Here is a 20,863-nt window from a genome sequence, read left to right as displayed (position 1 = left end):
CCAGAATGAGCCATACTTTTAAATGTGGCATACAAAATATGTACATATGACCCCCCCCATGATCCTGTTGCTCCTGTCTTTGCAGACTCTATCAATATGAATTCTTAGTTTCAAGCAACGGAAATTGACTTTGATTTAAGTAGTGGAATAATTTATTAAAGAATATGAATCAGTTAACAGTATTTGCTAGAAAACCACAGAACCGAGCTTCAAGTTGCCCATCGAGGAACAGCATCCACCATCTTGCTGTGGAGCTGGTCTGCGGGTGTGGTGGCTCGCCCTGCTGCCCCCGCTTCACCTAGATCTTGCTGACCTGCTACAGCTGCCTTTGACAACCACTGTCCCTGCCATTTTGTGTCACTAGTTCCCAATTCCACATCAGTAAAGGTGTACTGATTGGTGTAATTCCTCAGCTGCAAGGGAGGCTAGGGGAATGAGCGTCTGGCTTTTCCCACTCCTGGGCATGGCATCTGCTTCTCACCAGAATTCACAAGATAGGAAATTTCCCCCAAATTAGAATAAGGCTCAGACACTAGAATTCCACAAAAATGACAAACGTCTGTAAGCTTGTGTCTCATCACTCCTTGCCTTTTTCAACTAACAGAAGACACAGCTTCTTCTCATCCCATTTATTTTCCTGTTGTCTCCTCTCACTGGAAAACCCATACTTCTGCCTCTTTTCCTGGACAACCCCTATCCATTATATATCCAGGAGAGGCCATTCTCCAGGAAGTCACCTTGAACTGCTCAGGTTATATTAGGTATCTTTCAAATATTTGGACATTTTCCTGTTGTCTTTCTGTGATTTCTAGTTTGATTCCATTATGGTCAGAGAACACAGTCTAATTTCCAACCATTTGTTAATATAGTCTATAGATGAATATTTCATGGGCATTTGAAAAGAACGTGTCCGTACTGTGCTGCTGTTGGCGGGATTCTGTAAATGTCAGTTCAACCCCGTTGGCTGATGGTCTTCAGTTCTTCCCTATCCTGGATGACGTTCTGTTCTGGTTCTATCAATTGCTGAGACTAGGGTGTGAGATCCCCAATTATAACCGTGGATTTGTCTCGTTCTCCTTTCAGCTCTATCAGTTTTTGCTTCATGTATTTTAAAACTCTGGTGTTGAGCGCCTACACATTTAGGATTGCTATATCTTCTTGGTGGAGTGCCCCTTTCACCATTATATGTGTCCCTCTTTGTCCTAGCAATTCTCTTTCTCTGAAATCCACTTTATGTGATAATACAGCCACTACTGCTTTTTAAAAACTGTTTGCATAATACACCAGTTTCTATCCTTACTTTCGACCTACCTATGTACGCTTGTAGACAGTATATAGTTGTCGTGTTTTTTTTATCGACTCTGCCAATTTCTGTCTTTTAAGTGGTCACTTTATCCTCCTCACTTTTAAACTATAATTACCATATGTATTTCCTCTACATGCATCGCATACCACATCAGATGGTGTTATAAATTTTTCTTCAACCAGAAAATATCCATAAAGAAAATCAAGAGGTGAAGAATAATCCATTATGTTTACTTCTATTTTCACCTATTCTGTTGTTTTTTTTCCTTTCTAAAGGTCCCGGCCTTTTGCTATTTTCTTTCTGTTTGGAGAACTTCCTTGAGCAATTCTTTAAGGGTAGGTCTCAATAAATTCTGTCAGCTTCATCTGAGAATGTCTTCCTTTCCCCTTCATTCCTGGAGGATAGTTTCATCACATAGGATTCAAAGTTGACAGTTCTCAGCACTTGACACACGTGTCACTTTTTCTAGCCTCCATAGTTGGCTTTATGGGCAATACTAAAATGGAACCTGAATTGGTGTTGCTTCCGGGGTGTTCCTCCCTGTTTTTAAGATTTTTTTCTTAGTCTTTAGTTTTCAGAAGATTAATTAATGATGTGTCTCGGTATGCATTTCTTTGGGCTTATCCAATTTGGAGTTTATCAGCTTCTTGAATCTGTAGGTTTATATCTTTCACCAAATTTGGGGAGTTCTCACCCATGATTTCTTTGAATACTCTTCAGTCCCACACTTTCTCCTCTCTTTCTGGGACTCAGTTGATACAAGTGTTAGCTCTTTTGTTAATTGTCCCACGGGTCCCTGAGGCTCTTTTTTCTTTTTCAGTCTGTCACTCAGATTGAGTAAATTTTATTGATCTGTCCTCAAGTACCCCGATTTCACCTTCAGTCATTTCCACTCTCCTATCAAGTTCATCTGCGATTTTTATTTTACAATAATTTTTCATTTCTATAATTTCCATTTGGTTATTTTTCATAACTTCTATTTCTTTGCTAAGATTTTCTATTTTTTAATTTTTTTTCAAGATAATTTCTAATTGTTGAAGCATTTTTATTACAACTGCTTTAAAATACTTGTCAGATAAATTCCAGCATCTGAATCATACAAATATTGGTATCAGTTAATTATCTTTTCTTAGTTAGCCTGGAGTTTTCCTGGTTTGGGAGATGATGAGCGATTTGCTATTGTATCCTGGACATTTGGGTTATTCTGTTAGGAACGTCTTCATCCTATTTACATCTTTTTTAGCACCCGTTTAGGTGTAGTGTATAGGTTCTTACTTCTTTTATGGTTTTTATTTCCAATGACAATTCAGTTTTCTGAGCCTTTGCGATACAATTCTGGTTTGCTTTGTTCTTTGGGTGCTGCTGGGTCCCACTCAGTCCCTGCCAGTGTCTTCTGTGGTGGGAGAAGGTGCTTCCCTGGGCGGCACGGTGTGGCTGGGCCGCCTTCTGCAGAGGGGCAGGCACACAGTGCTGGGCCTGCGTCTCCTTGTGCCACAGTGTGGAGGGCAGGGAGACACAGGGCTTCACTGCTGCTGTGAACGAACTGGGCCATGTGCTGATGCCCCGGTGTGGAGCTGGGAGTGAGGCTCCCCATAGGTCCCTACTGGACTTCCCCATCCTTTGGCACAGAAAGCACGCTTTTCTTTCCTTTTTTTTTTTTGTCCTTCCCATCTATGCCTGTTGGTGGTTCTGGGTTGCAGGCCTCTCCAGAGCCCAATCTGGGGTATATGGAAGATGAAAAGAAAACCCAGGAAACTCACCACATTGCTGTTCCTCAAGTCCTGACGTCCCTGGTCAGCCCAGCATCTTCTTTCCAGCTTTCAGAGTCCTTTTATCTTTTTAATAATTTCCAAGGTATTTAGTTGCATTTAGATGAGAGGAAGAGAGAAAAGTGATTCTAAATCATCTTGTTCTGAAACCACAGGCCCAACTTTTAAAGGAAGCAAGGGTTTGAGACTGTATTCAGAGAGTAGGAAAAGAATGGAGTAACAAATTGATTCACATTAACTCCACCAGATAGAGAAATGCTGCTTATTGGTTCTGAACAGTAGGATTCAAGAATGGGCTTTGTGCATATGCTGGTCTGTAACTGTTAAACAAATGGCCAAGTGCTATCATTTTTTGGATGCATGATTCTGTGATCGGTGGCATAAATGATGCGACACTGGATAAACGGATGCAAAATTTTGATGGGCCACGTGTCTTAAAGCATGTGTGTATTCGAGCATACAACAGTCAAAGCACAACGGATCATGTTTAACATAGCTGAGCACTGCTTGTGGAGGAGTGATGGTTGTGACCTTCTTAACCCATCTCTTGCAGGGGGTGGCAGAGGTTATAAACTGCTGGAGCAGGGATGGCAAATAGGAGTAACTCACTTGCTAATTCTGCTCAATTGATACTGGATACTGTGTCCAGACAGGTCCAAAAGCAGAGCCTGGATTCAGGAGGACAGTGCCATGGTGAATTAGTACTGTCCACCACGGGTGTAAGAATGGGCCGAGGCAGCAAATAGGCCCCACCCGTTTAACATCCCTGACCTAGGAAAGTCCTCTAGAGCCCAAATTCTCTCTGGTTGTAGACACAGGCAGACAGCTTACCTGAGTTTGAAGGCCTGAGAAAACAAACCAAAAAAGGACATCTTCAGGGTATGGAATGTGGAGATTTCTTGGTGTAGGGGCCCAGAGTGATCAACTTTGTAAAAATTTTGCCCAGGGGCTCAGAATGTACAATGCTAGCTGGAAGGGGACTTGGGATTCCATTTATACACATTCCACCAATATGTATTTGTAAACAGGTACTTTTTTTTTTTTTTAACAAGGCTTTTCTGCTTTTTACCAACAGCAAAAACATTTTACACATGACCTCTGTCTCTGTGGCCTTATCCACTCTACTCTCACAGACTTAAGAGCAGACAAATGGCTGTAGACACAGCCCGTCTTAGGGGTGAGGAGGCTACTGGGACAGGAGGTACAGCAGCCATCACATTTTAATGCCTTGCTTCATAATATACATGAAGAGAATTATTACCATTTCATCTGAAAATTGCGTAAAAATATTAAGAAGCAGAAAATGTCTTTTGAGAGGTATGAAATGCAAAAAAAGTCATCTGGTGCTCACCACTGTGTTCCTCCACTGCAGGCAAACCACCCAGATGGGACTTGCTAAGAGCTGGTTAGGCTCTCCACCAAGGGGATTTTTCAAGAGTAATTTTGACTCACGTGTTTTTTGCCTGACAGCTGACTTTAGCTTCTGGCCCTCCTGTATCATACACACAACTCTGCCTGTGCCATTCACACTTGAAGGGGCAGCTGCTGTTCCTGCCCTGGGTCCATGTGGAACAGCTCAAGACTAGTATCACTTGATAAGAATCCAGTACTCTGGAAGTACCGAGAAGTCCTCATCCTTTGGCTAGAAAGGTCTGAAGAAGGTGATCCTGTTAGGTGGACCTGCCAGGTTAGTGAGCTGGAAAATTGCAAAGGTGTCCTTGTATCAGAAGCCTAAATGGAAATTTCTAGACGGGCAGCAAATCTCCCTGCTGTTTCTCCCTTAACTTGGCTTCCTTTTCTTCTCGTGAGGAAAAGAGCTTGAAAATGTACATGAGTAAGCAGCCTCTTTCCAGTCTTAGAAGTCACAGCCACACTGCACAGTACTGTAGATTCTACCTAGGAACACATCCCCCACTTAAAGGTCAATTATTTAACAGGTACCCTCAGTTACGGAGCCACAGAAGGAGGCAGCACAGTTCAGTGACTAACGACCATCTCTGGTATTCGGGAGACCAGGGCTCAAAGTCTATAGCTCTGCCATTTTTTTTTAAGCTGTGTGAGCTTGGACACGTTATCTAAGCTTTCTAAGCTTTATTCTTCTCATTCATATAATGGGGGTTAAGAATCCTACCTTATAGGCTTAGTGTATTTGTCAAAGTAATGTATATAAAGGCCTTAGCATAGCCCCTGGCACAGAATAAAGACTTACCTACATTGCCTATTAATAAGAAATAAAATTCTCTGAGCAGCAAAGATATGTCACAAATCCTGTGCGACCCTAAACACTTTTGCTCAGAGACAACCAGTCAGGCCCACACTCAGAGTCTATGTACCTTGACTTTGATGGTCAGGACTGAGTTCTCACGGCTTAGACAGAGTGTTGGTGGGGGAATCAGCTAGTTTGATCCGGCACAACAGGAGATTAGGGCCCAGATGATCTGAAGATGGGGACAGGCGAGAACCAGGCAACTGTCAGTAACAAGAGGGACAAGTGATGGAATAGAATAATCGAACAAAGCCAAGGGCTCCATTTTAGGCTGAGGATATTAGAAAGGGGACCGGCAGCCTCACATTCCTCGAGAGTCCCTGAAAACAGCATTGTATCATAGAATAGTACAGTAATTCACAGTGAGGGTGAAGTGCGCCTCAGTCTTCCAAAAAAGCTCATGTATGCTCACTATTTAAAAAGGCAGAGAACCAATTTTTCCATTGCCAGGCAAGCATTCACCATCAATAAGGTTAAAATCAACATTTTAGGGCTTGAAGACAAGGGAACTTCAGTTGCCTGGAAAATCCCCTTGGGCAAAACAACTCCTTTCCAGCAAAGCTGGGCGAATAAAGTGTCACTGTTTATAAAGCTCAACCATCTCTGCAAATCAGTAGTGTATAAATTCACCACCGCCACCCCCAAAAGACAGTGGCTACTTGACTTTGGTACAAAGAATCAGGGTCAACTTGCCTGTGATAATTTAATGAATGAAGTGTGTTTCTTTGTGACACGCCCCTTTCAACTCATGTTTTCTGCTCCAAAAGGGTGCAGTGAAAATCAACAGACAAAAACCAACAACATGACTTCCCACATAGACTCTCCTCGATGACGGAGTTTACGGAAAATGCTGCCCCTCTCCGTGCTTGAGATACCTTCGTGGTAACATGGGGGAGGCTGGACGAGGTGGTCTTTTAGGTCCCCTCCAACCTGGATGTTCTAGGATGCAGTTACCTGACCCAACTAATAGGTACCCAGTGAGAGTCCTGGCTCAGCTTCTCCAAGAGCACTCGGAGCTGGCTGTGTGCACTCTGGAGATCCTCCTTCACCAGCACAGCGTCCACCAGGTGCCCGTAATGCTGCTCTATGAAGGCGGCGGAGGCGACCATCTCTTGCTGCTCCTCATCCTGCAAGAAAAGAGGCAGTTATGGGGCAACTGGGTTGTTCTCCCCCCAAATAACAGTCCTACAGCTTTTGTCTTGGGCAATGTTCCAATCTCTAATTTTTAAGTGATGAGTGGATGACAATGGCCCATTAAATCCAACTGTGTACACAAGAACAGAGTGTAGTGACAATATCAAACTTCCAAGAAAGTTAATGGGCAGTAACATAATCAGCGTTCAGTCATTCACTCACAGAACATCTGCTAAGGACCTGTTAACTGCCAGCCACGATACACAGCGCTCTGGGGGATGCTGATTCTAGATCCGCGTGTGCCTATGTGAGTATCACACTTCTATCCGAGGGTATTTCCAGAGAAGCAGTACTATTGTGTTGCATGACAGTTTGGCTAAATAATTACAGGAAAGAATTATAAATAATATTAACTATGTAAAAGCAAAGCAAGCATTTCTGGAATCAATTAGGGGAAAAAGACAGTAAGTAACTCTAATGCCCTCTGAAGACTCCTAAATTCATAATGTAGAACTCAATTCTTCTTTTCATTTCCTCATACCAGGGCCAAACACTAGCGCGGCAAAGGAGTTACTGAAGAAAGTGCCCAGACAGCCATGATCAAATTCCCCATTTCCTTAGGGTACCTGATTTCTTTAATCAGATTGCTTTCCTGACACCTAACACTAAGGTATAGGCGGGCAATGACCCTCCTTCACCCAACCTGCACAGTGTTTCCTCGCTCATTCAAAAGAACCTCTAATAAGTAGAATTTCAAGTGAGTAGGTGACCGACAATTAGCTTCATTTTTGGAAGAAAGGAAAGTGGCAGATCCACTCTAAGTAAAATTGAAAAACAAAATTTGTCCCTGGCGTTCATCCACCTCCCTGTCTCTTTCCAGTCCTCTGTTCCCTTCTCTCCTCTGCTGCTGGGGGCTCAGTGTGTTTAGGCTGCCATGGAGGGGGGTGAGGTCTGTCCTCCCTCAAGGAGACCCACACCCCAAAATATTCCCTCCCCCTCTTCTCTACATCACGGATCAAAACCAGATTCCCACTGTAGTGAGAGCGCTGCAGTTTCAGAAGGGAAGTTCTAAAGGTCTAGGAAACAGTTTTTAAGCTACTACAAGGACAGGAGAGACCTAAGAGAAGGCTGAGATAATTTCTTCTCCTTAAAAACTAGATTAAATTGAGAGAGGCTTCCCAATTCTATATTGTGTCTTCCAGGGCTCCTCTCACACCCAAAAGCACTCTGCAGTGTCCCAGTCTGTCCACCCACCTCCCCCACCCACTTACACACACACACACACCCCCTGTAGCCCTGTCTGCTGCTTCTGGAGGTTCCCCCTCCTCCAGGCACCCACATTGTTCATCCTGGAAGCATTTAGCTATTCGAGAAATTATAGAGGGAACATTTTTGCCGCTAAGAACCTCCATCTTTCTAATAAATACTTGCATTTTGAAAGAACTCAAGCAAATCTCTAATGGAGTAAAGTGTGTGACATTTGCTTTGCAGCCATAAATCCCCTGAATCCTTTTCCTGGCCTGTAAAGGTGGAACTTACCACCCACGGCTTCTGCAAGGGAGGCACAGTCCTGCACAGCACATAGGTAGACTCCCTCCGTACTGCCCCTCACCCCCATGTTGGATTAGCTTGCCGGATCCCAGGGCAGAATGCCCGTTCACTGTGGGCAGCAAATAAATGTGCAGAGGATGTGCCAGAAAGGTGTTTTATCCAGTAGATTCCCTGACTTGGAACTCTGGTGCCAGACAGTGGACAAATATTTAATGTTACGCAAAACTCAGGCCTTTATGAGGAATTTCCCCAAATGTGGTCTGAGTTCTGCCTACCTCCATCAAAATCATGTGAAAGGGTGTGTGTGAAAAATGCAGACGCCTGAGGCCCACTCTAAACCTCCTCGGTCAAAATCTCTGGGAGTAGAGCCGAGGACTCTGTATTTTAATAGCCTCCCTGTGACCTTGATGCCCCCTTGTGGTGAGAAGGACACAGGCTTCAGGACAGGAGAACACGTCTGGAGACGCTAGAGGAGCAAGGTGAGATGTCACCATTGGTGGGCGAGCTGACCCGCAGACAACGAACATTATCAGCCGGGTGTGTTCAGTCATCAGCCTGCCTGCTTGGAATGCAGCATTTCGGTGGGTAATAAGAGAGACGGATACATGATGAAACTGGTCAGGCTGAAAGGCCACCGGTAAGAGACTGCACTTCTGCTTCTTTTGAAATGACAGCCATGGACGGGGCGGGGGGGGGGGGGGAGCGGGGGGCGCACGTGGTTCTGACTCCCAGAAAACTGACATCTCCTGGGGCCCTTACAACTCGGCTGAACTTTCTTTGTGCCCTAGGAAACTGCCTCGTATTCTACCTTATGTCTTCTTGACTCTTTTTAGATAAGTCTTTTCCCCCTGGTTATTCTTTTAATCCTAAAATGCTTGTTAAAAAAAAAAAAACATAGTAAAACAAATTGACAAGCTGATCCTAAAATTCATATGGAAATGCCAAGGGCCAAGAATAGTCAAAACAATCTTGAAAAAGAATAACGTTGGAGGACTCACATTTCCTGATTTTAAAACTTACTACAAAACTACAGTAATCAAGACACTGTTGTACTGGCATAAAGACAGACGGGCATATAGATCAAAGGAATAGAATTGAGAGTCCAGAAATAAACACATTTATGGTCAATTGATTTTTGACAAGGGTGCCAAGATAATTAAATGGGAAAAGAACAGTCTTCAATAAACGGTGCCGGGACAACTAGGTCTCCACATGCGAAGAACGAAGCTGGACCCCTGCCTCACACCACAGACAGAAATTCACTCTAAGTGGATGAAAGACCTAAATGTAACTGCTAAAATGATAAATATCTTAGAAGAAAACAAAGGAGTAAATCTTTATGACCTTGGATTAGACAATGATTCCTTAAATATGATACGGAAAACATAAGTGATAAAAGAAAAAATAGATAAATTGGACTTCATTAAAATTTTAAAATTTTGTGCTTAAAAGACCATATCAAAAAAGTGAAAGACCAACTTACAGAATGGGAGAAAATATCTGTAAGTCGTACATCTGATAAGGGATTTGTATCCAGAATATATAAAGGATTCTTACAACTCAAAAAGATAAATAATCCAACTGAAAAATGGACAAAGTATTTAACAGACGTTTCTCCAAAGAAGATAGACACTTGGCCAATAAACACATGAAAAGATGCTCAACGTCATTAGTCATTAGGGAAATGCAAATGAAAACCACAATGAGATACCACTTCACACCCACTGGGATGGCTGTAATCAAAAAGACAGTAACAAGTGCCGGTAAAGATGTGGAGAAATTGGAACCCTTGAACACTGCCGATGGGAATGTGAAATGGTGCAGCTGCTGTGGAAAAGAGTCTGGCAGTTCCTCAAAATGTTAAACAAACATAGAGTTACCATGTGACCCAGCAATTTCACTCCTAGGTAGAGAACCAAGAGAAATGAAAACACAGCCACACAAAAACTTGTACAAGAATGTTCATAGTGGCATTATAATAGCTAAAAAAGTAGAAATAACCCAAATGTCCATTAATTGATGAATGGATAAACAAAATGTGGTATTCTATACAATGGGATATTATTCAGCCAAAAAAATAATGAAATACTGGGGCCAGCCTGGTGGCATAGTGGTCAAGTTCACATGCTCTCTTTGGCGGTCCAGGGTTCAGAGGTTCGGATCCTGGGCATGGACCTATGCACTGCTTATCAAGCCATGCTGCGGCAGACATACCACATATAAAATAGAGGAAGATGGGCACAGATGATGGGCTAATCTTCCTCAGCAAAAAAAGAAAAAAAAAGAAGTACTGATACATGAATGAACCTTAAAAACATCATACTAAGTCAAAGATGCCAGATACAAAGGGTCCTATATTGTATGATTCCATTTATGTGAAATGTTTACAATAGGCAAATCTATAGAGACAAAGCAGATTAGCAGTTGCCTGAGGCCAGGAAGGGGTTGGGGGGTAATGGAGAATGGGAAATGCTAATGGGCTCAGGGTTTCTCTTGGGGATGATGAAAATGTTCTAAAATTGATTGTGGGGATGGCTGCATAGATCTGTGAGTATATACTATTGAATTATATACTTTAAATGGGTGAATTGTATGGTATGTGAATTTTATCTCAATAAAGCTGTTAAACCTCCCTCCTAGAAAAAAAAATATACAGTAAAAAATAGAAAACAAAAATTAGTCATGAGCCCAATATTCAGAGAAAAACACATTTAGCATTTTAGTGTATCTCCTTTGTGCATGACACAAAATTAGAATCACACCTTTTAATTTTCTGATTTATTTCCATTTAACATTTTATTGCATTTGGCTATATTATCAAATATTCCTCAAACATGGGACTTTTACTTGGCCATGTAATATTCCACTCCACCCTGTGAACGTCACGTTAATGTGGTGATGTATTGAGTTGATCCCCACTATGGGATATTTAGGTTGTTTCTGATTTTGTTGTTATTAGCACCACCATGAGGAACATACTGTGTATTTCTAAGTGGTTCTAGACTCAAGCTGATGTTCTCTTTAGAGTTTCTAAAGGGGAAACTTCTAATGTTCCTTCTAGCCATTACTTAGTCATTCTAATTCTAATTTATCTAAGCCATTCTAATTTATCGGTATGGACAATTATAACACAGAGTTAGTATGAACTAGGACTGCGGCAAATCTTTACTGGGAGGGAGCTTCTTGACCAAGGAGGAGGATCCAAGAGGGCCTCTGTCAGACAGAACCAGTCATATAGATTAGACAGCAAGCCAAGTCTATACTGGAACTGGATTGCTTCTGACCCCCTCCCAGTAACAACTGCCAGCGGATTCCTCTGACTCTGTTGAGAACCAGAAAAGAAGAGTCACCAAGCCCACGTCTCCTGAGAGAACTGTGCCAAATATTTAGGTTTCAAGTGGTGGTCCTGACACAGACTGGGCTGAGCAAGGAATCCATGACAGGCAAAGAGAAGTTCACTGAGACATACAGTGGAGTATCTCATCCACTAGCTTTACAAATAGATTAATTCGCTGATGGTTCAAAGTGGTTTGAAAGCAATGATAATGACCATGTTAGGTGGTGTTTCAATGAAAAACTGCTCAGGGGGCCAGCCCTGTGGCAAGTGGTTAAGTTGGTGTGCCCAAGTTCGTGGGTTCAGATGCCAGGTGCGGACCTACACCACTGTCAGCCATGCTGTGGGATGACCCACACAGAAAGTGGAGGAAGACTGGCACAGATGTTAGCTCTGGGCTGATCATCCTCCAGCAAAAAAAGAGGAGGATTGGCAACGGATGTTAGCTCAGGGCTAATCTTCCTCAGGAAAAAAAAAAAAAAAAGCTTGGGTTTGGTTTAGGCGTTCAACAGATTAGTATGGCTTGTCACATTCAGATTAGGTCCCAGAGAGATGTCAGGCCCTTATTTTCCGGGACGGTGCTTATGTGAGGGACTGGAAAGTAGTGAGCAGAGGCAAAGCCACCTCATCTGAATTGGGAGGCACTCCTGGCTGCCCCACTTGGAGCCTTTTGGTCACATGACCATCTAAGACTGGCCAATTGGCAAAGTGGAAAGACGGTCTTGTGCAGAAGGCACGAGCACCCTTATGCAGCTAGGAGGCCTGTAACAGGCCCCTTAAGGACTTCAGAAAAGAAATGATCAATAAACTTACAAGTGGGGAGGCTGTATCCTCACAACCTGGGGACATGGGTGGTGTCTTCCTTTTTTCCTGAATTGCAGGCTTTACAAATACAACATAGGGCTTGAACTCTGAGGTCCTCAATTGTTGCAGTGCCTGAGAAAGAAAGTTCAGGAATATTATATACTTTGGAAATCTTCTGTTGTGAAACATCCTTTGCAATTGCTTGATAATGGTGTGCTTCATCACATGACCTCGATAGCAAAGGTCGCGATTACAGTGGTCACGTGACCTCACCTGGGCAGACAAACTGCTCATTTTCCTGCCCTCCACTTTGACGATGGACTGAGCTGGGCCCTGAAGGCCCGCTCGCCGAGGACCAAGGGTGCCTGAGCCTCGGCTCTGAGAGTTGCCATCTCTCTTTGCTCTGACCCCAAAAGTTATAATTAACCTTCTGACGCCCTTCTCCACCTGCCCACTCCTGACAGAGGAGCCAGCAGGATTCCACGTTTATCTGTTTAGTCAAACGTCATCGATGTGACCTACACGGATGCAAAATGTGGGCTATCGCACAGGCCTCTGGATGATATTCAAAAAAAGAGAAGGTTTGAGAAGCAAATGAAGAGATTAAGAGACCACTTGAAACAAACTGTAAAGATTTTAGAAGGTTTTCAATACGCAAATCGTCCTGTTGATTTGTGCATTTTATCTATAAGGTCAGGCCTCTATTCGGAGACACTGGTAGGAAACTGCTGTATACACAATGTACACCCCCCAAAGATCAATAAAGTCACTTTTCAAATAAAATTTTGACATTTAGACTTCTAATTTCGACTACCAACTCCCTGTAAGTCCAAACTAGTGAGGCTTTTCCTTTACAGACATAATGCACTTTTCAGACTCTCCTTCAAGCAAACTTCTGTAAGATAGAGCCTACGGTTTCTATCATAAAACCAGAGCTCTGTTTCTATAGAGGAAAGAAAACCCCCAGACTGACTTGAAAGCTTCGAAGTTCTTCTCAAAGGCAAGGTTAAAAAGACGGTGAAGCCCCGTCCAGCACACAGCGTGCAGGTGTGCAGAATGCAAACGTTCCTGAAGCACTGCCCAGGGCCACGTCTCCTTGCCTTTCTCCCTTTCAAACTGCCCTCTGACCGCCCCACTCAGCGGTTCTTGAAACCACTGATCCTACTTGTCGTGGTCAGGAAGGGGGTGGCCTGATGCTCAGAGCCGAGCAGCTGCTTCCCCCTGGGCATTTACACGTAATTCCCTGACTGTCACATCACTACTGGCCAGTCAGCCCACCGTCTACTGCAGGACTCACTCCATACAGAGGCTGCTGCGAGGGTCCAGGAGCTCCCACAACGGAGGCAGTCTTTGTGTACTGAGGTATACGTTTTGGGGTACAAAGCTTTCATTAGATTCTCAAAGGGAGATCCAAGAAAATCTTAACACCTGGACTAAAAATTCCTTAGACGGAGGCCAAATGTTCTATAAAAGGTACAATCCCCTAGTTTACAAGTTCTGTTAACAGGAAACACCCAACTGGCCCAGGAACTCACGTCTGGCTCCACATCCACCAAGCAAACTTTGTTTTTGGCCATCACAGCCTGAATGGCGTCCAGGCTGGTTCCATAGAGATTTTCCTTATATTCACCATGTTCCAGGAACCTAAAACACCACCAAAGGGGGAAAGGCCTTTAGTGCCTGAGCTTGCCTAAATTAGCACGGAAAGGCGAAGGGACTTCCCACCACGACATCTCTCCCGCTTCCCTCCTCTTTTCCGGAAGCCCCCCCAGGAGGTCCAGTGGGACAGGGGACAGAGGTGGACCACAGCTGCACGGAGGGCAAACATACCTGTTGTGATGTAAGTCGGCCTCAAATGCTTGCTTCGAGACGAAGTGATATTCCACCCCCTCCTTCTCATGGCTCTTTCGAGGCCTGGTGGTATCTTTTAAAGAAAGAAGAGGAGAGCTGGGCAAAGAGACGTCACCTCGCAGTGAGCGAGCACAGCAGTGAGCCGGTGTCTCAGTCCTTTCAGGAGGTCATCACTGATGTGTGTGCAAACCACTCCCATTCAGCCAGTGTCCCCGGGTGTCAGGCACGGGGCCCTTTCCAGGCACATCACTGATAGGCATGACTCTGCGATGTAGGCAAGAGGAGGCCTCCCACTTGGAGGTGAGGAATCTGAGAGGCGCGGAGAGGTTAAGCGCCAGGCCAGTGTCCACAGCCAGCAGGAGCAGAGCCAGGCTCTGATGGCTCTCTGTCTCATGCCAAGTGTAGGCCCTTGACCACTCTGCCAAACTGCCTCATTAGCGCCGTGGCGTTTAGAGAATCGCCAAAGGGATCCCCAGTCCTAAGCTTTTATTTCCTAATCGTTTGGTTTTTTGAAAGCCAGTGGGGCACAAACACGGATGACCCTGCAGTATGCTTTTAACTCTTTATCCAATTATTTCTCATTTGGAGAGAAAAGGAGACATGCAGACAGACAGTCCGTTTATGGACTAGACGTGTTTCAGCAAAGCTGGCTCTCACACAAATGACTTTAAAACACATAACGTGTTTCCACTGATTTCCGTAACACAATTGAGACCCACACTTCTGGGGAAAATCAGCGCCTCCACGGAAAAAGAGTGCATACAAAGCAACACACAGCTTCTTCCAGAACATTCCAAAAGAAAAGACGGTGTCTTGGGGGACTGTTTTCTGGCCCCCCAGGGGGATGCGCTGTGCTCTCTCTACAGGCAGCATCTGCTAGGGTCACTTTTCTGACTTTTCATTCCCTTGCTTTAAAATTTTTATTCACCCACTGATTACTTAGATGAGTATATGAAACCCAGCCTCCCGTCAGCTTCATCTCCCCCCACATCATCCATACTAACTCTCTCAGTCCCTAACAGTCCTATGCTGGGTCACACCTTTGTCCCTTTGCATATGTTCTTCCCTCTGTATAAAAAACTCTTCCTTTCTTCTCTGCCTGGAAAACTCCTACTTACTCCTCAAAACCCAGCATAAAAGTCACTGCCTCTGGGAAGCCTTCCCTGACACCCTCAGTTCCTAAAAGCAAGGAGGAAAGTCAGTGAGGTGCCTGGAAGCAGGTAGGCCTGACCATCCAGGTACCCTCTCCCCCCCGGAGATGGATCTGAGGCTTTCTGAAGGATCCATCTGTGAGCAACTTCTGTATGTCCTGTTTCAGTCCATTCTATCAGCCTAGAAGGCTGTGGTCCCCTGAAGCCTACCAGGTCCATCACAGGTGTGCTGCCGGAGTGGCCTCCCTAACCACCCCTGACCCCTGCCACTTCAAGGGCTCTGGAAGACAATTCTCACGACCCCTACACTGAGCTATGGGCCCCGAGGCCCAGGGGACCGGTATGGAAAAAGAAAGGCTTTGTAGTTACTCTTCCTCAGAACACTCTGGAAAGCTGTGTTACTGCCACCACAGCATCTCCTCTCAGTGGCCACCAGGTGCCACACTGCATCCCTCTGAGGCCAGAGGGCCTGAGAGAAAGTCCCAGAGAGGAAAGGGAGAGCCAAGGACAGGAAGTGGCGGGCAGCAGGTGAGAGGCTGTTGTGCAGCCTCGTTAAGAATGTGACTGGGGCAGGCTGCCTGGGTTTGAATCTTGGCTCCACCACTTACCAACTGTGTGACACTGGGCAAGTTACTTAACCTCTCTGAGCCTCAGTGTCTTCCTCCACAGCATGGGATGATGATGGTTCCTCTTCTCAGGGGTACTGGGAAGGCTGAAGGAGTGACCACGCATAAAATCTTTTCGTACTGTTCCTAGCAATCTTTCTCATCTCATTCCCCTCTTCCTCATCACATTCCGAACCAGGACCTCCCGCCTTCTGGATATCAGCCTCCCCAGCTGCCTCTAGACTCAGGAGTGTACCTGGCTGCCCTGATGGGCCAGACTCAGCTACAAGGGAGTGCCCAAGCAACTCTGCTCACCAGGCTCTCTGGCTTCTCCGACCTGCTCTCTTACCCAAGCAGAGAGCAGGGGCCTCAGGAGTCAGTCACTGGGCAGAGGAGTCTAGAATGCCCCACTGCTGGGGGCACTTGGCTTTGGGTCGAGGTTGCCACTTTGCCTGCAATGCACTCTAGACTCATCTCCCATCCCAGGCAGGAACTGGGCAAGTAGTCCTCCAGCTTCTGCCTCAGAGGGTCCTAGTGGACCACTGAGAGTGGGTCTCTTCCTATCATGCCTGGGTCCCACAACCTGCCCATAGGAGGTAGTGCCTGGCAGTCCCTCAGACCCAAAGGAAGGATTAGGATGAATATGAGGAGTCGAGTCCCCATGAAATGTTCATGTGTGTGCCCACGTGTGGGCCCTCTTACGTGGAACGGCAACACCAAAGTGCTGTGGGTTCTCTGCCACCACCTTCTGCTTCAGCTCGTGCAGTCGGGCTCCCAGAGACCCTGGGAAACAGAGGGAAGGCTGACTGGGGTCCCTGCTGAGCTCCCTTCCCACACATCTAGGGAGGAAACCTGCCCACTTCCCGGAGACGCAGGACGTCACCTACCGATCAGAACCACCAGGCGGGGCCGCTCGCCGGGCTGGTGCTGGTACCTGGTCACCTCCTCGTAGGTCAGCAGCTCTGGAGACTCAGCTACCGAGGCCGTCTTTCCTTCCTGCGGGCTTCCCAGCCTCTCCCTGCGGCCCAGCCGGAAGCTCCTCCGAAGACCAGCTTTGGGGGCAGGGCAGAGGGAAGCGTGACCTTTGTCCCAGGATCTCCTGGTAACGACTTTCCCCACCCAGCCAGACCTGGAGGTGGGGTGGAGTCCCACTGGCCTCTCCCGACCACCTCCTGCTACAGGAAGGGGTTGATGGGGATGCACCGTAATACGATGAAAGGGTGACCTCTGACATCCAAAATTAAGGTTGAAGGTCACAGTTTTACTTGGCGTGTCACTGACTGACCTTGGGCAAGTCATCACCTCTCTGAGCCTCAGTTCCCTTATCTGTGAAATGGGAACACAAATCTACAAACGCAATGTGTGGTCCTGGATTGGATCCTGGGTCAGGGGAAACGCTCTAAAGGACATTATTGGGACAACTGGTAAAATTTAATATGAACAGTAAGTTAGACAGTAGAATTGTATGCATGCTAAATTCCCAGAGTTTGCTAATTGCCCTGGGTTATATAAGAGAATGTCCTTGTCCTTAGGAAATACACGCTGAGGTATTTAGGGGAGAAGGGACATGATGTCCACAACTAACTCATGTGACTCAGGGGAAAAATGTGTATCTGTAGAAAAAGGGACGGATACGAAAATACGGCAAAGTGTTGACAGCCGGTGAGCCCGGGTGTAGAGGACGTGGGAGTTCTTTGTACAATTCTTACACTTTTCAGTAAGTTTGAATTACTTCAAAATGAGAAGTTAAAAAACTCTGCCCATCTCTAAGGCCTCTGAAAAGATCAACCAAAATAAAAGTGAAGGTACTTTGGAGGCTGGTGAAAGGCTCCCTCACTGTGTGGGGTGGCGTAAACTTTGAACGGAATACAGTCGAGACCACGATAATAATAAAATTGGTATTAATGTAGCGGTCCATGCCCCCTTCCTGCCAGGGCTCTGCTCCCGGTGGCTGGGCGAAAGTTGGGGGGGCCCCAAGGTCTGGGCAGGTTCGCCCGTCCTCTGGCTGAGAGACCGCAGGGAAATGCGGGGCCCACAGGCCCAGCTGCTCTTGAAGGGTTCCTGGGGCTCCGATCACTCTGCCTTTCTCTTCCTCACGCAGAGCCCACGGCGGGCTGTGCGTGGGATGGGGGTCTGTCTACTCACCCACGTAGTGCCCCCTGAGGTACCCCTCACAGTCGCAGGTCTCTGGGAACCAAACAGAGAGAGGGAGGCCAGTGAGCCAGGCTGGACACACACCCTGGCCCAGAGGTACCCGGCCGGGGATGGCCCAGCAGAGCCCTCTGGGATGGTGTCTCAGGGGAGCTTGGGAGAAATGCCATGTCCTGGCCACCCCAGGAAAACAAGTTCTTCTGTTTCGCTCAGTGCTCTGTGCTTAGGGCCCAAACAGCCCTTCCAGGCCCAGGCCAGCCCCTGTGAATGGGATCAGTGCGACTAAGGGGGGGACTTTTGCCCCCCGCCCCACCCCCTCGTCTCTTGCCTTCTATTGGGCCGTCACATGGTCAGCCCGGCCAGAGTCCGGGGAAGGCTGGGCCCCGCGTGCCGGTCAGCAGGCAGGAGCTCTGTCCCCACTGGCTCCGCGTGCCGCAAGGACACAGGCTGGTCCGGCTGGCAGCGCAGGGAGAGGCATGGAAAGAGCCAGAAGGGCACAGCCACCCCAGAGCAGGGGAGGAAACAAGCCCCCTCCAGCCCCAGACATTCCACAGAAAAGGGACCTTGTCTGTGCGCGTAGGGGACAAATACCAGCCTACCTTTGTCACAAGGCTGATCATCTGTGGTTTGCACAAAAGACAGATGGAACAGTGTTAGTGGAGGGGAACCCGGAGGCCCTGCGGCTGAGAGGCAGCCACAGCCTCGTGTGCCTGAGGAGCCCCCATCTGTCCCCTTTCTTTCCTCCAACAAGCCTGTGATCTGAGCTGCAGTACATTATTAAACCAAGACTTTCTCTAATTAGTGTTCCTGTGTGTGTCTCATTAGCAGCCCAAAGAAAGCCAGCTCATCACTGGCGTGGGCAGCCTCAAGGCCAAGTTACTCAGCAGCGCTTCCGACTTGGGAGCAGGTCGGGGAAAGTGGCCGTGGGCAGCGGCCTCCGAGCCAGGGGAGCAGCCCACTCCAGGATGCCTGCAGTGCGACCAGGACCTGCTCTCTCTTTTCTGGGATTTCAGACTTGCCTGGGCAAATGCAGATACCAGAGGATGGAGCAGCGCAGAGCCGAGCTGTGGGCCAGCTGCACCCTGGTCACCTGGCGCCCATTCCGGCCCCTCACTCGGCTCAGAGGCTCCCGGGCCAGAGAGGCTGCACCCTGGGAAGCTTCCTCTCCCCACTGGGCTGTAACCTGGAGGCTCTAGCCAGACCCTTGAACAGGCGACCCCAGCCCCACTCCCTTGACCTCATGAGCCTCCGTTTTCCCATCTTGGAAAAGGGGATGCCCCGACTCCACCACTTCACAGGGCTGTTGTGACGATTAAAAGGCAAGAAGGTAGGTAGATGTGTTTTCTAGAAGGTAAAATGCTACACAGAGTAGAGTTGCCAGATAAAATACAGGACACTCAGTTAAATTTGAATTTCAGATAAACAACAAAGAATTTCTTAGATAAGCATGTCCCAAATATTGCAAGGGATATACTAAAAACCACTTTGCTGTTTATCTGAAATTCAAATTTAACTGGGCATCCTTTATTTGCGGCCGCTGACACACAGGCATGAGATCACTCATAGCCATCTCCGTCCCCTTCCAACAGTGGTGGCTCTTAGATCAGAGGGTCAGAGAGCTCCTCAGGAATCTAATGAAAGCTATGGGCCCTCTCTCTCTCTCTCTCACACACACACACACACACACACACACACACACAGAGGTTTGCACACAATTTTGGGAGAGGTGTTAACATGCCCCCCCAGTATCATCTATGGACCCCAAAGGGAGAAGCTCCCCTCCGGGGAATAGCTCTCCCCAGCTGCCCCCCATTTCCCCTCCTCAGGCCTCTCCCAACCTCCTCCTCCCGCTGGAGGCCTAGAAGCTCAGACAAGACCCTTGGTGCCCCCTCCAGCCAAGTGCCTGCTTCTTCCCCACACAAAGTCCCTGAGTCCTAACCCCAGCCCCTCCCTGAAGTGCCATCCCTGCCAGTCTACTTACAGGTGGGCTTCTTGAGGCTCTGGGGGCTCGGCAGGGTGCCTGTGGCTCTCCGGTAGCTTAGTCGCCTGCAAGGACACAAGGGGATGGGCAGGCCCATGAGCTGGGCCAGAGAACCAGTCAGAGGGAGCCTTCTGGAAAACTTGAGGAAACCGAGGCCCGGATCCCACAGGTGGCACAGCCTGGCACGCCAAGGGTCTCCTGCTTTGCACCGAGTTCCATTGAAGAGGGAAACTTTCACAAACACGGGTTCGAGTCTCTCGTTCTGGGAGAAGCTCACACAGTCCAAGATGGTCACACCCAGGGATCCAGCCCAGTGCCCACGGTCAGTGATTGGTCATTACTTTCCCGTGACTGATTCTCAAGGAAGGGAGGCCCCTTCTCCACTCTCACTCGGCCTTCCCATCTCTGAGGAAGCTGGAAAATGGCAGAACGATGCCCAGGAGAAGCAGAGGGCAAAAGTGACCCTAAGTCGACACTCTTCTCCCCTCAGCCTGGCACATTATCCAACATGGCCGCCAGCACAGAGGCAGCCGCCAAAGCCTCGTCTCTGAGCTGAGAAAACGCCCTGGGCTCTTGGAGGAGTCTAGATTTCTACACTTAAATGCAGCTAACGAGCTTTCCCTCAAGACCTGTGAAGCCAAAGGAGCAGATGGGGCTGGGGCTCCTCTGAGAAAATAGAGCAGGAGTTCTCAAACTTCAGCACCTCAGCATCACCTGGCACGTCTGCCAGAACACAGACCTGAGAGTCTGCTCACGGCGTCTCTCACTCAGCGGGTCTGGGGCAGGGCTCAGGGACCTGCATTTCTACCAAGTTCCCAGGGGATGCTGATGCGCCCAACCTGGGGACCACACCATGAGGGGCACTGAAACGGCTGAACCCTGAGGTCTCTCGTTACCACATTCCAGACCCAAAAAGATGGAAGAGGGCTACAAACCTCAGGGGAGGCAAGGCAGCCATAA

The 20,863-nt window shown here is 47.3% G+C and overlaps 1 protein-coding gene across 2 annotated transcripts in view; it reads right to left on the bottom strand.

Moving 5' to 3' along the window:
* Nucleotides 1–2,299: 2,299 nt before the first annotated feature.
* Nucleotides 2,300–20,863, bottom strand: part of MPP3 (MAGUK p55 scaffold protein 3) — a 32,984-nt gene continuing 14,420 nt past the window's right edge. For both annotated transcript variants that reach the window (XM_070560394.1, XM_070560393.1), the window contains exons 12-20: nt 19,904–19,968; nt 18,522–18,542; nt 17,917–17,958; nt 16,659–16,823; nt 16,474–16,554; nt 13,995–14,088; nt 13,700–13,808; nt 12,174–12,296; nt 2,300–6,468 (exon numbers count right to left, since the gene is read on the bottom strand). In XM_070560394.1, coding sequence (XP_070416495.1) covers nt 6,292–6,468; nt 12,174–12,296; nt 13,700–13,808; nt 13,995–14,088; nt 16,474–16,554; nt 16,659–16,823; nt 17,917–17,958; nt 18,522–18,542; nt 19,904–19,968 — 877 coding nt within the window. In that variant the 3' untranslated portion in view covers nt 2,300–6,291. The remainder of the gene's footprint in view (nt 6,469–12,173; nt 12,297–13,699; nt 13,809–13,994; nt 14,089–16,473; nt 16,555–16,658; nt 16,824–17,916; nt 17,959–18,521; nt 18,543–19,903; nt 19,969–20,863) is intronic.

The sequence above is a fragment of the Equus przewalskii genome, chromosome 10 (assembly GCF_037783145.1).
Source record: "Equus przewalskii isolate Varuska chromosome 10, EquPr2, whole genome shotgun sequence".
In the NCBI taxonomy this organism is placed as follows: Eukaryota; Metazoa; Chordata; class Mammalia; order Perissodactyla; family Equidae; genus Equus; species Equus przewalskii.
The sequence above is the reverse complement of the archived record's forward strand: the minus strand, read 5'-3'. Positions and strand labels throughout refer to the sequence as shown.